This window comes from Gymnoscopelus microlampas (assembly GCF_963454915.1).
Source record: "Gymnoscopelus microlampas genome assembly, chromosome: 14".
NCBI lineage: Eukaryota > Metazoa > Chordata > Actinopteri > Myctophiformes > Myctophidae > Gymnoscopelus > Gymnoscopelus microlampas.
Genome location: NC_139951.1, coordinates 24743637 through 24759388, shown reverse-complemented (window position 1 = coordinate 24759388; position 15752 = coordinate 24743637). Strand labels below are relative to the sequence as shown.

The window sequence follows — 15752 nt, the reverse complement described above, 5'->3', positions numbered from 1 at the left end:
CAGTGAGTGGTGGAAAATTCATTAAATGAGCACACAAATTGAAATTGGAAGTAACAGTGGGTTAGGTTATTATTGACTTTTGTCAGCTGCAGTGCTGAACGTGATGAGGGAAACTGCAATTTGTAAATGTATCACCTGCAGGCAGCATGTGAGTGGTCCTACAAATTACACAGATTGAGATTATAAAGGCAAAAACAAGGCCTATAATAATCAACAGAGCTATAATAATCATTGTACATACTGTAGGAATTCCTATGCATGCACACTGAGTGCACACAAGCATGCACGAATGCACACAGTTGCATAGTGATGCCAGGGATTGTATCCTTAAATACATGCAGATTAAACAATCGTTTGGTTAATCTTCAAGCTTAAACCCACCCTATTCTGATGTTGTATTTGATTGACAATTTACACGCACACACACACACACACACACGCACACGCACACGCACACACGCACACACAAACCTCAATGTCATCCAGCAACTCTCTCTTCCTGCGTCGAATGTTGGACAGCTCATCCCTCTCCTCCAGAGACAGGTCCTCAGGAACTGGAGAAGATCACAGAGAAATGGATTGGATCATTAACAGTCAACTACCTTGAGCAAGCAGCATTCCATCCAGCCCAGCTCTCACTCTCATCATCTACGTATATGACAGAAATTAAGATCACACAGGCAACGAAGGGATTTCTCACGCTGTAGCGCTTCTGCTGCAAAAGTACAATAACGGGAAGAGGCCAATAGAAGAGAAGAGACAGCCCGAAGCTTACTTCGTGACTACATGTACGTGAACCATCCACACGAGAGAGGGAGAAACATCTCTAAAAGATTCATCCTCTTCATGTACAGATTGCTGCTGCTACTGAGGCTGTTTCACTACTGGGTCTATTTCACCCAGTTGGACTGGAGCAACAGACATCAAAGGGCCAACATGTTCCTCTTAATTAGCCGGAGAACGGGAGAAAGGGAAAGAGTCTTAATTATTCTACTTGTACGAAAAGTGTACAAGCCCCCCAAACCCCCACCCTGCCCCTCCCTCTCTCTCGTTCATCCCACTTAGCTCAAGGGAATATTCTATTAATAAAACCAATCCAGATTAAGTTTCCTTTCATTAAAAGTGAATTTAGCAAATGAGCACTGTCTTCAACCCTGAAATCCCCGGGCCTCTGGGTCTTTGGCTTTGCAGGGTGAGAAGAGCAAGAGTGGGCCCCTCTTTTTCAACAGCTTCCTTTCACTATATATAAAAGTGTATTAACTGTCAATCTGGTTTTCCGCAATTTAATTCATCTTTCAATGGCTTCATTTCTTAGAGCTCTCTCTCTCCCTCTCTCTCTCTCCCTCCCTCCCTCCCTCCCTCCCTCCCTCTCTCTCTCTCTCTCTCTCTCTCTCTCTCTCTCTCTCTCTCTCTCTCTCTCTCTCTCTCTCTCTCTCCCTCTCTCCCTCTCTCTCTACCTGTGCTTCTGTGTTTTTTGGTCTATTGTATTTTAATCACATTTCTCCGAATTAAATTTTCATTTGATCAGTGCTCAGTGCAGCCAGTGTCTGGCTGCATGACCTTGTTACATTATGTCAAATAAGAGGCAGAAATGCTCTCCATATCTCTCAACAGGAAAAAGGACACATCTAATATTGCAGATATCAGATGTCTCTAATATCGCAGCAGCTCTATACCAGCTCCAAGCTGCAAGAGGTAGTAAAAAGTATATTCCTTTACGAAAACTGAACGAAAACAAAAGCACTTGCTATTTCCAGGCAGAAAGGCATGTGTCAATTAAAATGAAATACGGTGGCTGAGATCCAGTGAGTGCATTGAGTGCACTTTTAAAATTGACAGTGATTCAGTTTGTAAGAGGGATGAGTTCAGAGACTCAAGTATTGATATTTAGTCGTATTCACACTAACAAAGAGACATACTGTAAAGACTATTCCCTGCTGTACACTAGCACCATGGCTACGGTCAGGTAGACAGCGGCAGAGACTGTTGAGGGATTTCCTCTTTGTGAATAGGGCTCAAAAGAGACAATGGGAGCGGATGTGGACACACAATGAGCCCCGATCGGAATCCAGCGCAAAAATAAGGACATTAATTAAGCCAGGTTAACCTCGGAATACCCTTGGTGCTCTTATGCAACAAAATCTTGACTGCTGTTAGGTATGAAGTCAATTATCACCTTAAATTAGTTTTTAAGATATCTGCAAGCATGTCAACTCTGGGTCCGATATTTTAGAATCGTCTACTAGTATTAAAAACTAGACTAGTATTTTCTACCACAGCATTTCAAAACAAAATGTGAATGAATGTAATTCTCGATTCTTCTGCTAATAATTATATGCTAAAATGAGGTCTGCGCAAAAATATCAAAACAGCAATTTCTGAGCTGTTGCAATTTCCAAATTGAGAGCGTTTTGTTATTCCAACAGGGTTATGCTGTATCCTTGAGCTACAAATCAGGTTGCATGCTAGGGGGAAAAACAAACTGTAATTTCGGCCACACTGAATCTTAAATGCTAATGTCCCCATCCTCCATACCTCCTCCTTGAGCAGTTTATCATCACAGCAATTAATGTCTACATTAATTGATTTGAAAATCACAATTCACTCGACAAAATACATTCCCTTATTATTTAGTTTTTGGTTATTACTATGCTAGGTTATCATGTAGGGCAAATTATGACATCATTGTTTACCCAGCGCCTGAAATTGCATATCAACAAACCCCTTGGCTGAAATATTGTGCACGATTAGAATCCGATTCTTCACAAATCGAATGAGAAATGGTTGATGCTCCCTTTAAAAGCCTACCTACCATTAATAGCAGTCTTAACATGATCATCCACAAAACAGACCTCCATTGCTGAATCTAATATATGGCTTGGACAAAGGTCACGTGATGCTTCAAAGAACTCGTAATTTGTAATAGTAGCTTTTAGCCCAATGACAATTTGGTTTAATGGTACTGGGCATCTCAACCAGGGTGGTCCACTAATGACATTGTTAACACCCCCGCCCCCATCCCAACCACTCGACTCATCCAGGAAATGAGTTCAGTGTCTTCAGTGAAGGAGTCATGGGTGGATTCCCACCCAGCTAAAGCCATCATGTTGTACCAAGCCAAAAAAAAGACACCCGGTCGGTAATCTCTCAAATCAACGTCTTTGAGTCATTTCTTCACTGTACACAGAAGCCATGGTGTGGACCATGGGTGGAGTAGGAGTACTACTGGTGTCAGATCTGCCAACAGTGGGTTGTGTGGTTTTTGAGGCACCGACCTCAGTTTGTGCACTGGCTCCATGTGAAGTCTTCATAAAATACTGTATGTAATTTACTACCAGAAAGCAGACTCATTTTACTACTGGAGCTAACGATCTCTGCATCTTTCCAAATGGGCTACTAAAGATAAAAGATGAAATACTCAGGGTCTCCCAAGTAAACGTCTGGTGTGTGTATACACAAAATCTGATTTGGAGCCTATCCTAATCGAGTGCCACTGCCTGAGATTGAGAGCTCTGTATTTCTGTCGTTTTGTCAGGTCATTCGGGTTGAGAGGGTGCAAAGCTTGAGCTGGAAGGTTTAAATGCCAACACGTGTAGCACCGAACAAGGGGCTCCAATAATCCTAAACCCCACCCCCACCCTTTAAAATTTTAAATCTACTTGTAGGACTAAATCCCAGCCCATTCCTCACACCCAAAACTAACAACTGTTCAGGCCACACACTCAAGGCTGTGTGTGCCTTCTTCTAGGACACCAGCAGTGCAATTGCTTCCACACCATGCACAAATAATAAGGCTTAAGATGACAGCCGTTGCCCGAGAGATCACCATATACTGTATGCCCATCAGTCGGATCGGCTGTGCAATTTAGGTGTCTGTAACTGAGGGCCCGAACCTCTAGTTTTGATTAAATCGATGAATTCGATCAACTCTTGCACCCTACATGCAACTTCACACACATACACACAGCCACATACACACATATACACTGTATATAGACTCAGTTGTTTACTTGAGTTTGGTAACGTTTTAATGACTATGGAGAAAATGTAAACAAACACTAAATGGAAACATAAAGCCATTAACGGGAAGTGGTGTTCATGACATTTCCCATTAGGATAATCTCTCTCATGCTGTGCTCACTGTCCATTTCTGTCCCATCCATTCCAGCCACTTGTTGACATCAAGTAATTTAAAAAAAGGAGGCCTTGGTACAGTAACTTTTACCCAGAAAGACTGTAGCTCATCCCAGCTGGGCGGAACCAGTAGCGATGTACTTAGAGCAGTGGAGCTCAGTGAGAACAAATCCTATGCTCACTTACCACAGGCCCTGTTCCCGGTTTTCACTGACTTGTGTGAGAGAGTGAGGGATTTGGACAGATCTTTGGCCTAATACCAGTGACACTCTTATGTAATGTCTTTTAAAGTAGAGAAACATGAGAGGGGATAACCTTGTTAGCCTCTTTGACTGTGCAGTACTCAATGACTTGAGATAGTCAAACATTCAGTCAGTCAGTCAGTCAGTCAGCCACTGGCAGCCAGCAAGCAAGTCAGTCAGTCAGTCGGTCAGTCAGTAAGTCAGTCAGTCCGTCAGCCATACAGCCAGACAAATTATTATTAGGTCAGTCAATCAGTGACATAATTATGCAAACAGTCATTTAGCCAGACAGACAGCCAGACAGCCAGCCAGCCAGCCAGCCAGACAGACAGACAGACAGACAGACAGACAGACAGACAGACAGACAGACAGACAGACAGACAGACAGACAGACATGCAGTCTGTGAGATACACAGTCATTCAGTGAGGCAGGAAGGAAGGCAGAGAGCTTTCCCTGGATCCAGCCCCAAAGCCCACTGCCCAAAATCCCTTTTAAAGGTAGACACATGTTCTCCATTATCGCACAAGACAAACATATAGGCACGCATACAAGTGCACTGTGTGCTCGCACACACACACACACACACACACACACACACACACACACACACACACACACACACACACACACACACAGAGAGAGAGAGAGAGAGAGAGAGAGAGAGAGAGAGAGAGAGAGAGAGAGAGAGAGAGAGAGAGAGAGAGAGAGAGAGAGAGAGAGAGAGAGAGAGAGAGAGAGAGAGAGAGAGAGAGAGAGAGAGAGAGAGAGAGAGAGAGAGAGAGAGAGAGAGAGAGAGAGAGAGAGAGAGAGAGAGAGAGAGAGAGAGAGAGAGACAGAGCAAGACCAGCTGCCCTTAATCCCTCGCACTTCCCCTCTCCAACAGCTCTTTAAGCCAACCGACTATAGGTGTGTGTAAGAGTGGAGGTGTGATACAGTACACGCACAGTCGCACACATCCAGCCTGTATGTGTCTTTAACCCACTTTGGCTGAGTGCTGAATGACAACATGGTGGTGGTTCTACACAGCCAAATCCTGAGTGTTAATTAAACATTGAGATAGGGTACATTTTTACACTTAATTACACTTTAGTAGACGTTTGGGTTGTGTATAGTTACCTTACCTTGCCATGATGTTACTCCTAAAATTGGCAAGATATCTTCAATTGTTGCTCCACTGATATAAAAAAATATCATAATAATAATAATTGTATTTTCTATGCAGAATTGTGTTTTTGCAATTTTATAAATGGTCAGAATCCGCTTTGTTTGCTTTAGATTATTTTTGAATTATCAATTCTTAATCAAAGAAAGGATCAACGGTTGAAGATATCTCACCAATATTTGGAGATTGTGGCAAAGTAACCTGTAACCTGTTTCCGAGTAGAATGTACTCTGTGAAGGACAATAAAGAATGAATCTGAAACTGAACACACAGGATTTGGCTGTGTAGTGGCCAAAGTAACGGTAGTAGCAGATGTAGTAGTCTTGTGTGGCTATCTGAACAGAGATCTTGGCACAGAGTCAAGATGCCAGAATGCTGGGCAATTAGCACATGGGGCCAAGCTAAGGGCCAGAGGTTATTATAACAGTGGTGGGCAGAGGGTGAAGGATTGCGTACACGTAGGTGAGGTTGAGAAATGAACAGCATGTTGCTGTGTGCTCATAGGCAGTGGTGGGAAATGTACTCATGATGTTATGTATCAGGAAAGGGAGAAAAAGCTGGTTAATGTCACTGGGGAAATTCAGTTTTCAGCTTCACCCAGCAGATGGCTGCTGAGATGGTTCTGGTGAGCGCTCAGGGCGCTCAGTGAGCAGTTAGGGTAAAGTGTCTTTCTCATGACCACCCCTCACATAGCCGGGGCCAGGAATCAAACCTGTTTCACCGGCAGCCTCTCCACCCATTCAGCTATGGCCACCCTTAGATATCAAGGTGGTAGCGCACAGTCCAAACACAGCCAGGGTTGAGGGTTCAATATCCTGTGTGTAGCTCAATCAAAAGCAGGCCACTGACATCCCCTGCCAGCTGGACTCGAACCTGAGTCTCCTGCATGGGATGGCAAACACCAAACACTGTTCAGTCAAAGAAGAATCAAAACCAGTACTGGGGTGGGGGAAACATCACGTGAACATGCGTGTGGTGGTCTGGACCATCATCTCAGCATCTGCTCAGCATCATCACTGTGTCAACATTTGATTTGATCTGTACGCCTGCAGCCAAAGTACACTATAATCCGATGATTTGGGAGGCCGGAGGTGGATGGATGAATGGTGTTTCTTCTGGCTGCCAGGCTCAAGGATCAAGCATTTTAAACAGATTCCATTCCAAACAGCCCCCTTCCCTGTGTCCTTGTCCACTGAAGGTCACACTGATCTCATATGATCAGCTTGGGTTTCAGATAGCCCCGAAACATGTTGTTCTCCCTTTGTATGGGATGAAGTGTCACGTTAACTCCCTGGTTGTAATCGGGGGCCATTAAGACCACTGTTTGTGCTTAGGTTGTCTTTCACATTAGAGTCTATGCATTAGTAAAACAATGACTGGAATAATAAACTTGGAGTAAAGCTATTACAGTTTTCACATTTAGTATACTCTCCACTGTCTTTCGGTCCATAGAGCATGTGAGATTCGCCACACAGAGTACAGCTAAGTTTCACCAGATGTAGTTCTGGTGATGGAGAAGGTCCAGTCCAGATCCACCACACCTAGCCTGAAGGTCCAGGATATCCCCAAGGCCTGTCTATTGGCCTTGCAATAACACTGTCCTTGGATGACCATGCTGCAGATCCCTTTAAAGCTGAGCCTAGAGTGAACAACAGACTGTGGAGTCTCTCCATGCCTGGCTGTACTGCCTGATGTCTCTGGCTGGAGTTCTGTTTTTGCTTTTTAAAAGAGTACGTTGTTCCTTCACCCTTTTGTATTTTTTTCTTTAGTGAGGAAGACGGCAGGGAAACTAAGCGGGAAGCACAGGAGAAAGGCTCTGGTTGTATTTGATCCAAGGCCACCAAAGATGTGTGTTTGATGTAATTCATTCTGCGATGATGGTGGCGGTAGTGGTGGCAACTACAGTAACTGAAGGCACACCTCCTTATATGTTAAATGTCTGTCCCATCACATGGCTGGCTAACACACATTTTGTTTGAGTGCCCAAAAATGTAAATTACCAATCTAGCTTTTCACATGAGTCCATTCCTATCCAGAACAGAAAATGTGCAAGGAAAAAAAAAGGGATTATGCCAAAATGAACACAAGGACCTTTTATTAAGGTGAGAATAAGGTGGGTGTTAGTGTGCCTCTCACCTCTAGAGGCGAGCACTAACCACCAGCTACATCAGGCCAAGAAACGCACAAAACACGTCCTCTAGCCTCCAGCTTTACTGAATTCCCCTCTTAATGCCTGTGTGGTTTGCCAAGCTTCTGCCTACACTTAGTTTCCTTTCCATTGAAATTAGGTGTAGATTACTCAAGTGGTGTAGCACTTTTCTGGCCCCTCTATCCTGCTATTTACTGTATTTTGTGTCACTGTCCTCTTCGGCCTTCTTTAGCACCGTCTCACCCTTCACAACACCCGACAGCAACAATGTGATCTGGCCAGGCAGCCACACAAACAGCCCCCCCCCCCCCCCCCCCAAACCCACCCACCCACACACTACCACGGTGATGGGAACATGTCGCTAAGCCTCCCTAGTCTCTCTCCTAATCAACTCCACATGTAGTCTCTCTGTCGCTGTCTCTCGCTCTCTAAACAGCTACATATATTGCAGTGTTTTACAAGTTCCCTCTCAATGCTGCGCCAAGGCTGTCAGTGATGCATAACCCCGCCGCCAGACAGTGGATGTGTGTGTTTGTGTGTCTGTGGGTCTGGGTATTTTACTTGCCTGTTTGCATGTGGTGCAACGTGTCTCTCTAATCCTGCCAATGTTGTGCTGCAAAACTCATAATCTTGCCAGTTCAAAGTCAAGTGTATTCTCTACAAATATCCCTGTAAATCCTTGTATAGCATACAACAATAAATCTAATTTTGGGCACTTTTTTTTTGCATCTGTACTAACATCCGCAAGATTAGGATTTGTTTTAGCATCTAAAGAAGACCACCACCGAAGACAAATGAGGCTATGCTAAGTACGACACAATGTTTCTGTAGTTGATTGTTTTTTAAAAGGCAGAAGGAATAGTCCACTGTACTGTACTTAGTATCTTTACTGAAAATAACAGAAAGCTGAGGGAGACAGGATTCAATCCAAGGCCTGTCAGCGTAGGTACAGTTGGTTCAACAGTAAGTAGGCATTAGAAAGAGTTAAATAAATAATTTATTCTTGACCTGCTGACTATATATTTTACCTAGGCCTCAGGCCTCAGTGCACACAAATACATCTAAAGGGTGATACTACAATAGATATATATCATGATAGAGATTATTTTGGGTTGTGTCTCTGCTGCCGGTATAAACCCAACACTTTCATCAATCCATTTATCCATGTATCCATGTAGCCACCCATGCATCCATCCATCTTTTCACTAGTCCATACCCGCATTTCCACCCACCCACCGTCCGACTTGACTACAGATCTCATGGCGTCTCTCACTCCCTACATATGGCAACGGCCATTGCCCATGTAAGCCACACAGACTGTGTGCACGACTGTAGTTACTGGTATGCATAGAGTCTATAGTGTAGTAGAGTTTGTTGTACCTACACGGGTACGGCACCAACAGCTGACGCGCACAATATATGGCTCCAGTAAGTGTGTGATATCCTCCCACACACACACTCACCCTCCAGCCACAACAAAGATGTTGCCCGGCTCAAGCCAACTTCCTCCTGCGTAATACCCCCATGGAACCATTAGACTCAAGGCAACCGCTAATGTGTTGATTCATGTTCTCCGAAAAAAGCATGGTGGGTTCAGCTCCATGCCTACGGGGGTGAATTTGATCCGGCATAATTTGTGTGCCTGTGAGGTATTCATGGGGGTCGAGAGGATGACTGTGAAAAATGTGAGGACGAAAGCAGTGCTAATTCTCAGAGGAATATTCATTCGCAGAACTTGAGGAACAATTGCAAAAGGCAAGGTGCACGTTCGTGATAAGGAATGTCTATTAACAGCCTGCAGGCTCACATGCATACGCATGCACACACACACACACACACACACACACACACACACACACACACACACACACACACACACACACACACACACACACACACACACACACACACACACACACACACACACACACACACACACACACACACACGCAAGGGTCAAAGTGTTTTACTGTCACATGCACAATAGGCCTTCAGCAGGTAGCATAGCAGGCAATGAAATTCTTGTGCTATATACTCATACGATACACAGTTTTGATACTATCAATGAGCAAAATATTTGCAGTAAGATACTTTTTGTTTTGTTTAAAACTCATTTAAAGGACAACTTTGTTTTTTTACAACCAATGTTTATGTTTTAGATTGTAATTAAAGTAAATAAAAGATGAGTGTTAAAAAATTTAAATTTACTGCTTTCTATAGTTTTAGCAATTTTCACAATCTTTTTTACAGTGTTTTCACAGTGGGCGGGGGCATTCTGTCCGGTGGCTAAATATGTATTTTTTTAACACATTAACCCGGCGTTTTCTTTATTATTATTTACAGTAGCTCTTCTAGCCCCCAATAACTCACATCTGGCCATCTCAGACAGCCGGACCTTTTTTATTGTGTAAAAAAAGACATATTTAGCCACCGGACAGAATGCCCCCGCCCACTGTAAAAAATATCGCAAAAAATGCTAAAACTATAGAAAGCAGTACATGAAAAAAAAATTACACTCATCATTTATTTACTTTAATTACAAGCTAAAATATAAACCTTGGTTGTAAAAAACCAAAGTTGTCCTTTAAACAGACAGAGTAGAAGAATTTGAGGAAATGTCTTTCCCATTTTGTGTTTTCCGAAGAGTGATGATTGACAGCAAGGGTCAGTCGGGGAGGGCATCACAACTTCCACACAGGAAAATTGTCATGTTAAGACCTGCAGCATGCACAAAAAACAACCACACTTCCCTTCTCCTCTCTACGCAAAATAATGCAGTACAGTTATAGCAAGCAGAGACGCATAATGATTATCTTATCTTATCATCTCATGACGAAAAGGTTAGAATGCTGAGTCTTCCACCAACCCATGGCAAACATCTAGCATTAGCCCTGACGTCACACATACTGCTTGTCAGCCAATTTCTGCGTACGCGTTTTCCACTTCTTCGTCCAGCAATACGTCGATTCTAAAAATAGAACCCAGGAGCAATAACACAACACTTAGGATTTAAATGATTTATACGCGCTCTGAGGGGAGACTGTGTCTGCTCCGTGGCATGTTAACGGAGCATGGACGCGCCAAGTCTGATTTAGGGAATGCAGTAAATGTGCAGTAATGAATCCCATACTGTTACACACTGCAGTAAATGCGTGAGTAAAGAAACTGAGAAAAAATATCTTCAGGTCATTCTACTGTACCTGGCCTCGTTATGCATTGTTGTGTTGTTTCATGGCATTCATAGGTAAAATGTTTAGGCAAGATGAAATCTAAATCCCATTAACCTGTAACCTTCTAAAGACCAGTTACAACTGTTTGCTTTTGTTAAACAGTAGTATCGTCCCACTCATGCTTTTGCATTTAACTGCACACTGTCTTTTTCTGTGTTCATAAGAGGCAGCCACTGATCTAATCCTATAGAGAATCACGCCACGTTTTGGCGTTTCGCCCTACTGCCGTTTGATGAGTGAACACAGGTCCACCCATGCAGAACAAATTACGGCCCAACTTCAACCATATGTTGGCCAGTTTGCACGCACAGCCGCACACATACAGGCATGAGGAGGACGACATACCGCCTAATGTGCACATTTGAGTGTGAGCATGCGGGCACACAAACACACACACTCACTCACTCACACGCACACACACACACACGCACACGCACACGCACACGCACACGCACACACGCACACGCACACACACACACACACACACACACACACACACACACACACACACACACACACACACACACACTATAATAACACATTATATAGTAAATTATTACTCTGTTCTGTTCAGCCCAGGCTTTAAAGAAGGGGAATTTTATCTACAGGCAAGAAGCAGCTAATTTTGCATAATAGTCAGTGTATGATTGTGAGTGCTTATGTGGATATAAATCAATGCATATGTATGCCTGCGAGCAAGTGCGTGTGCGTGTGTGTGTGAAAGAGGGAGAGAAAGGAGCACTACAGTAGCTCTCGTGACGTGCATTCACCATTTACAGTAAGTTATTTTAATAATTCATACCACACACTGCATGGGATACGTAATCTTTATCCTTTCCCAGCTCTTATCACAGATTCCCTTCCTGGTTTGATCAAAGACAGGACCACATGCGTCTGTGAGCCCTGGCATCCTGTCATGTGAGACACAGTAACCAGTGTCTATCCATTTAGCTATCTGGGCCTCAGCTCTGTGCTCGTAAGAAAGAGCACACATTTTAATAACCGGTCAGAACGAACTGTATGTAACACTTACTGGTTATGTGATAGCTTATAGACATTTATTATGTTCTCATCACCTCATGGCTTAGAAAGGTTATACTATAGGTCCACTTCATAACTTCATTATTACCTTCAGTAACAAACAACAGGGCTTTCAAATAATTAACGAAATAATTTTGTTGAACAATTGTGCGATAGATGCCTGTATGCATTCATTATTCATACGTAAGATATAGTGCTCTCACTCTAGGTCGAATAGTTCTAGAGGTGTGTGTAATTACAGCCTATTGTCAACACAGCTAGATGGTTTTGTGTGTATGTAGGTTCACCCTCAAGCCACAGTGGCTTAAATCTATAGACATTAGATCAATAACCGTTGTCGTGTGTGAAGGAGCAGTTTGACATCTACAACTGTGGTAAACACTGAGATAAATGACTTGCTGGGACATGGCTTTAATTTCTCTACAGGGCCCAATGTATTGAGATGAAGATCTGTATTTAAACACCAACCTAAAGTTTCGACCAACACATACAGTATATAATTGTATAACTTTTTCAATTGCCTAATAACCAATGTATAGATGAAGACAACAAATACATACTGTACATTCGTACAGGAAACTCCTACTTTAACGTTCTGTTTTCAGTGCCCAGTGTTCATCATGCAAATGCAGCTGAGGTCACAATTTGGAGAGGGTGAAAGGCTCTTTGACAGACCACAGGAAGGACCAGGGGGATGTGTGATTTGGTAGGCAAAAGCTTAAACCCACAGCCAGCATCTGGTAGGCCTCACAGTTTAACTGACAAAATGTTATCCTGGTCCACCTTAAGACATTGTGTTTACACTACATTGACACAGACTTCACTCCTCAAAACCGTTTGGATTATCTTCATATCTTCGGCAACCACGTCTCTCTCTCTCTGTGTGTGTGTGTGTGTGTGTGTGTGTGTGTGTGTGTGTGTGTGTGTGTGTGTGTGTGTGTGTGTGTGTGTGTGTGTGTGTGTGTGTGTGTGTGTGTGTGTGTGTGAAACATTAGCACATTACATAAAGTGAGGATATTCTGCTGGTCCTCGTCTTTCAACAGGTTGTTTCATGTGTTGCCAACTTGCCAACTACCTGAAATTCAAATAAAGGGACAACCGTTCGGGGTCCCTTATTTCCAAGAAAAATAAGTGATGCCTAGAAAAATCTCACTGTAACCTATATGTACAGTTTTTGGGGATATTGTATAACACTGTATTATAGTATATTTGAGCTGAACATGTAATATGTGTCATTGATTGATTGATTCCCAAAATATGGAACAAAGTGTGTCCCTTATCAGTTCAATAAGGACATCTTTTAGTCAGGATTCTGTATTTTGAGGGAAGATTGGCAACCCTTTAGGGGTGCGGGATATGGTTAGACGTGAAGTTGTGATGATTTGGCAAATGTTAGGGTAATAGGGTTAGAAATTCTTAATTCATTTCCATTAACTACATTCATTCTAACTTAGAATGAATGCTAGTTAATGGAAATCAGCCGAAAGTCCTCATAAAGTGGCAGCATAGGCCTAGTACAGACTTTATTGTACTTGCAGTACAATAAAGTACACATGCACGCGCATGCACATGCACGCGTGCGTGCGCGTAGCTCAAGCTGTGGTCTACCAATTTAGCTAAATCTACCACTCACATTTACGATAGATTAGAATTAGGTTTATATGGCTCTTCTTTATGGGACACAACTGAATGGGCTGCAGATACCATCCATCTACATACACCTCAATGGAAAACCCTTCAACCGAAGCGGCTTCTTTTCTATTGAAAAGTGGGACTGGGACGTTATCTTATCAGTTTTATACCCATTTGGGGACACGAGCGTCCCTTCAAAGAGCTACGACAAGATTGTGAGGAGAAGCGCAAACAAACTTCAAAGCTTTCCAGCATGACATCAAACAGATGGAGATGGCAAGCCATGCACTCACACGACAGACTGCAGTCAGTGGGTTGCAGGGGATTTCATGATGTGTTATTATTTTTTGTGTAAATAAACGTTTTATGTATACAAGCTAAACATCTCACTCCTGTGAGATTGGTGAGCCAATCTTTTTCGAAATTAAACTGGTCTTATTACTTAATTGATTTTTTAAATCATGAGTTTTTAAGTAAATACGAATTTTACCAAAAATAAATACTTACTTACAAAAACACAACAGCGCTAAATAAGAAATAACCAATCACAATCACCAACACCATCCTCCTTGTCACATACGGTTCGAGACGCATCAGTTCGTGCTTTAAATTCCATCCCCACACTGATCTGACTGGGTGAGAAAACGATGCCTTACCTTGATTGTCTTCATCCATATCGACAACGCCGATAATTCGGTCCAACAGATGCCACGATCCTTTGAAACTACGCGAAAAAAAATGTATGTTAACTGCGTACAGATGAAAAATAAAAATGACAGGCTGACAGTCAGTGGTTGCACTGAGGATAGCCTAGGACTAGGTGTTGCTGCAGCGCAGAGTCCAACTGGAACAACGAGCAGATGTCAGTGGAAAATAACACAGAAGCCGCAGTCTAGTCCTAAATGATTGCAAAAGCTAAATGTGAACGCATTTCCTATCAATAGCATTAGGTGACACAGTGTCCAGTTCCAGTAACAGCGATCGAAGCGATCACTCTCCTCTCCCACCAAGTCGGATCTTCAGTGGTCAGCACTCAGCAGCATTCACACATATTCTCCACTGCAACCAGAGGGACGTCACGACGCTCCGCCCCCTACTCCCCCTCCTCAAACAGCACTGCACGGCGAGTAGCAACATTGTGGTGGTCCTCAAGCATCGACTTCATGTCAAGGACCCCCACATTGATAGCCAGGGTCTGGCCTAGTAGGCTATGTAGCCTATATGGCTGCGGACCCCCATTTGAAAAGACCTCGTGCGAGGGACCCCCATGAGAGAAGATGTTTTGTTGTTGACTTGAAAATGTAAGAAGAAAAAAAAGATTAAAAATGTCTCAACATTTTCAAGATTTTTACTTTGCTACTTTGAAAATAGCAATTGATTGATTGATTGAATTTGATATTAGACAGAAATGCAAACAGCACGAGTACAGTCAAATACTTAGTCTAAAAGGATAACACAAAAAAACTTGTTTTCATTGAGGTCCTATATTTTAGCAATGGATCATGATGCAATGTGTTGTGAGCTTCAGAGCTTGTAGATTGGTTATTTTCTAATAGGCGAAATAGGGTTTGTGTCTGGACCCCCTGGAACCACCTCAAGGACCCCTGGGGGTCTGTGGACCCCCACTTTGATATACACTTATGACATATACCACCTCTCAATAGATAGTGATGTGACGTATGTGAATGTGACAATAATACCAGTCTAATGAACCGAGAACCGTATGTCAAACTACTTTTCTGTTGAACTACTGTCTGTGAACAGAAACATGTATTCTTACATGACATTACAGATATGCAATGACTTAATGGAAAGCCCTGTAAAGGGACTAGTGGGATGGGTGTATTGACAATATTGATGACATAGTAAAAGTAAAAGCCTGATGACATCTCTCAAGGCATAGGGGGCAGGGACCAGAGACAAATCTATGCAAGTCAATAGTGTCAAATCACAATAACAGTTATTTCATGGCACTTTACATAGCCTGTAAAGCAGGTTAAGATGGTACTCTTTAATTTAGAGAGAGACACAACAATTCACCCATGAGCAAGCACTTGGTGATGGCAGCAATTGAAAAACTCCCAGTTAATGGAAAGAAACCTTGAAGAGAACCTGGCTCTTGGTGGGTGGACATCTAATCATCCTTGACCGGTTGGGGCGG

The 15752-nt window shown here is 42.9% G+C and overlaps 1 protein-coding gene across 1 annotated transcript in view; it reads right to left on the bottom strand.

Annotated features, from left to right (window-relative positions):
- The window catches only part of cyth3a (cytohesin 3a), a 39120-nt gene extending 24536 nt beyond the window's left edge, over positions 1–14584 (bottom strand). The window contains exons 1-2 of the mRNA XM_084079335.1: positions 14248–14584; positions 472–554 (exon numbers count right to left, since the gene is read on the bottom strand). Coding sequence (XP_083935461.1) covers positions 472–554; positions 14248–14266 — 102 coding nt within the window. The 5' untranslated portion in view covers positions 14267–14584. The remainder of the gene's footprint in view (positions 1–471; positions 555–14247) is intronic.
- Between the last annotated feature and the right edge of the window lie 1168 nt (positions 14585–15752).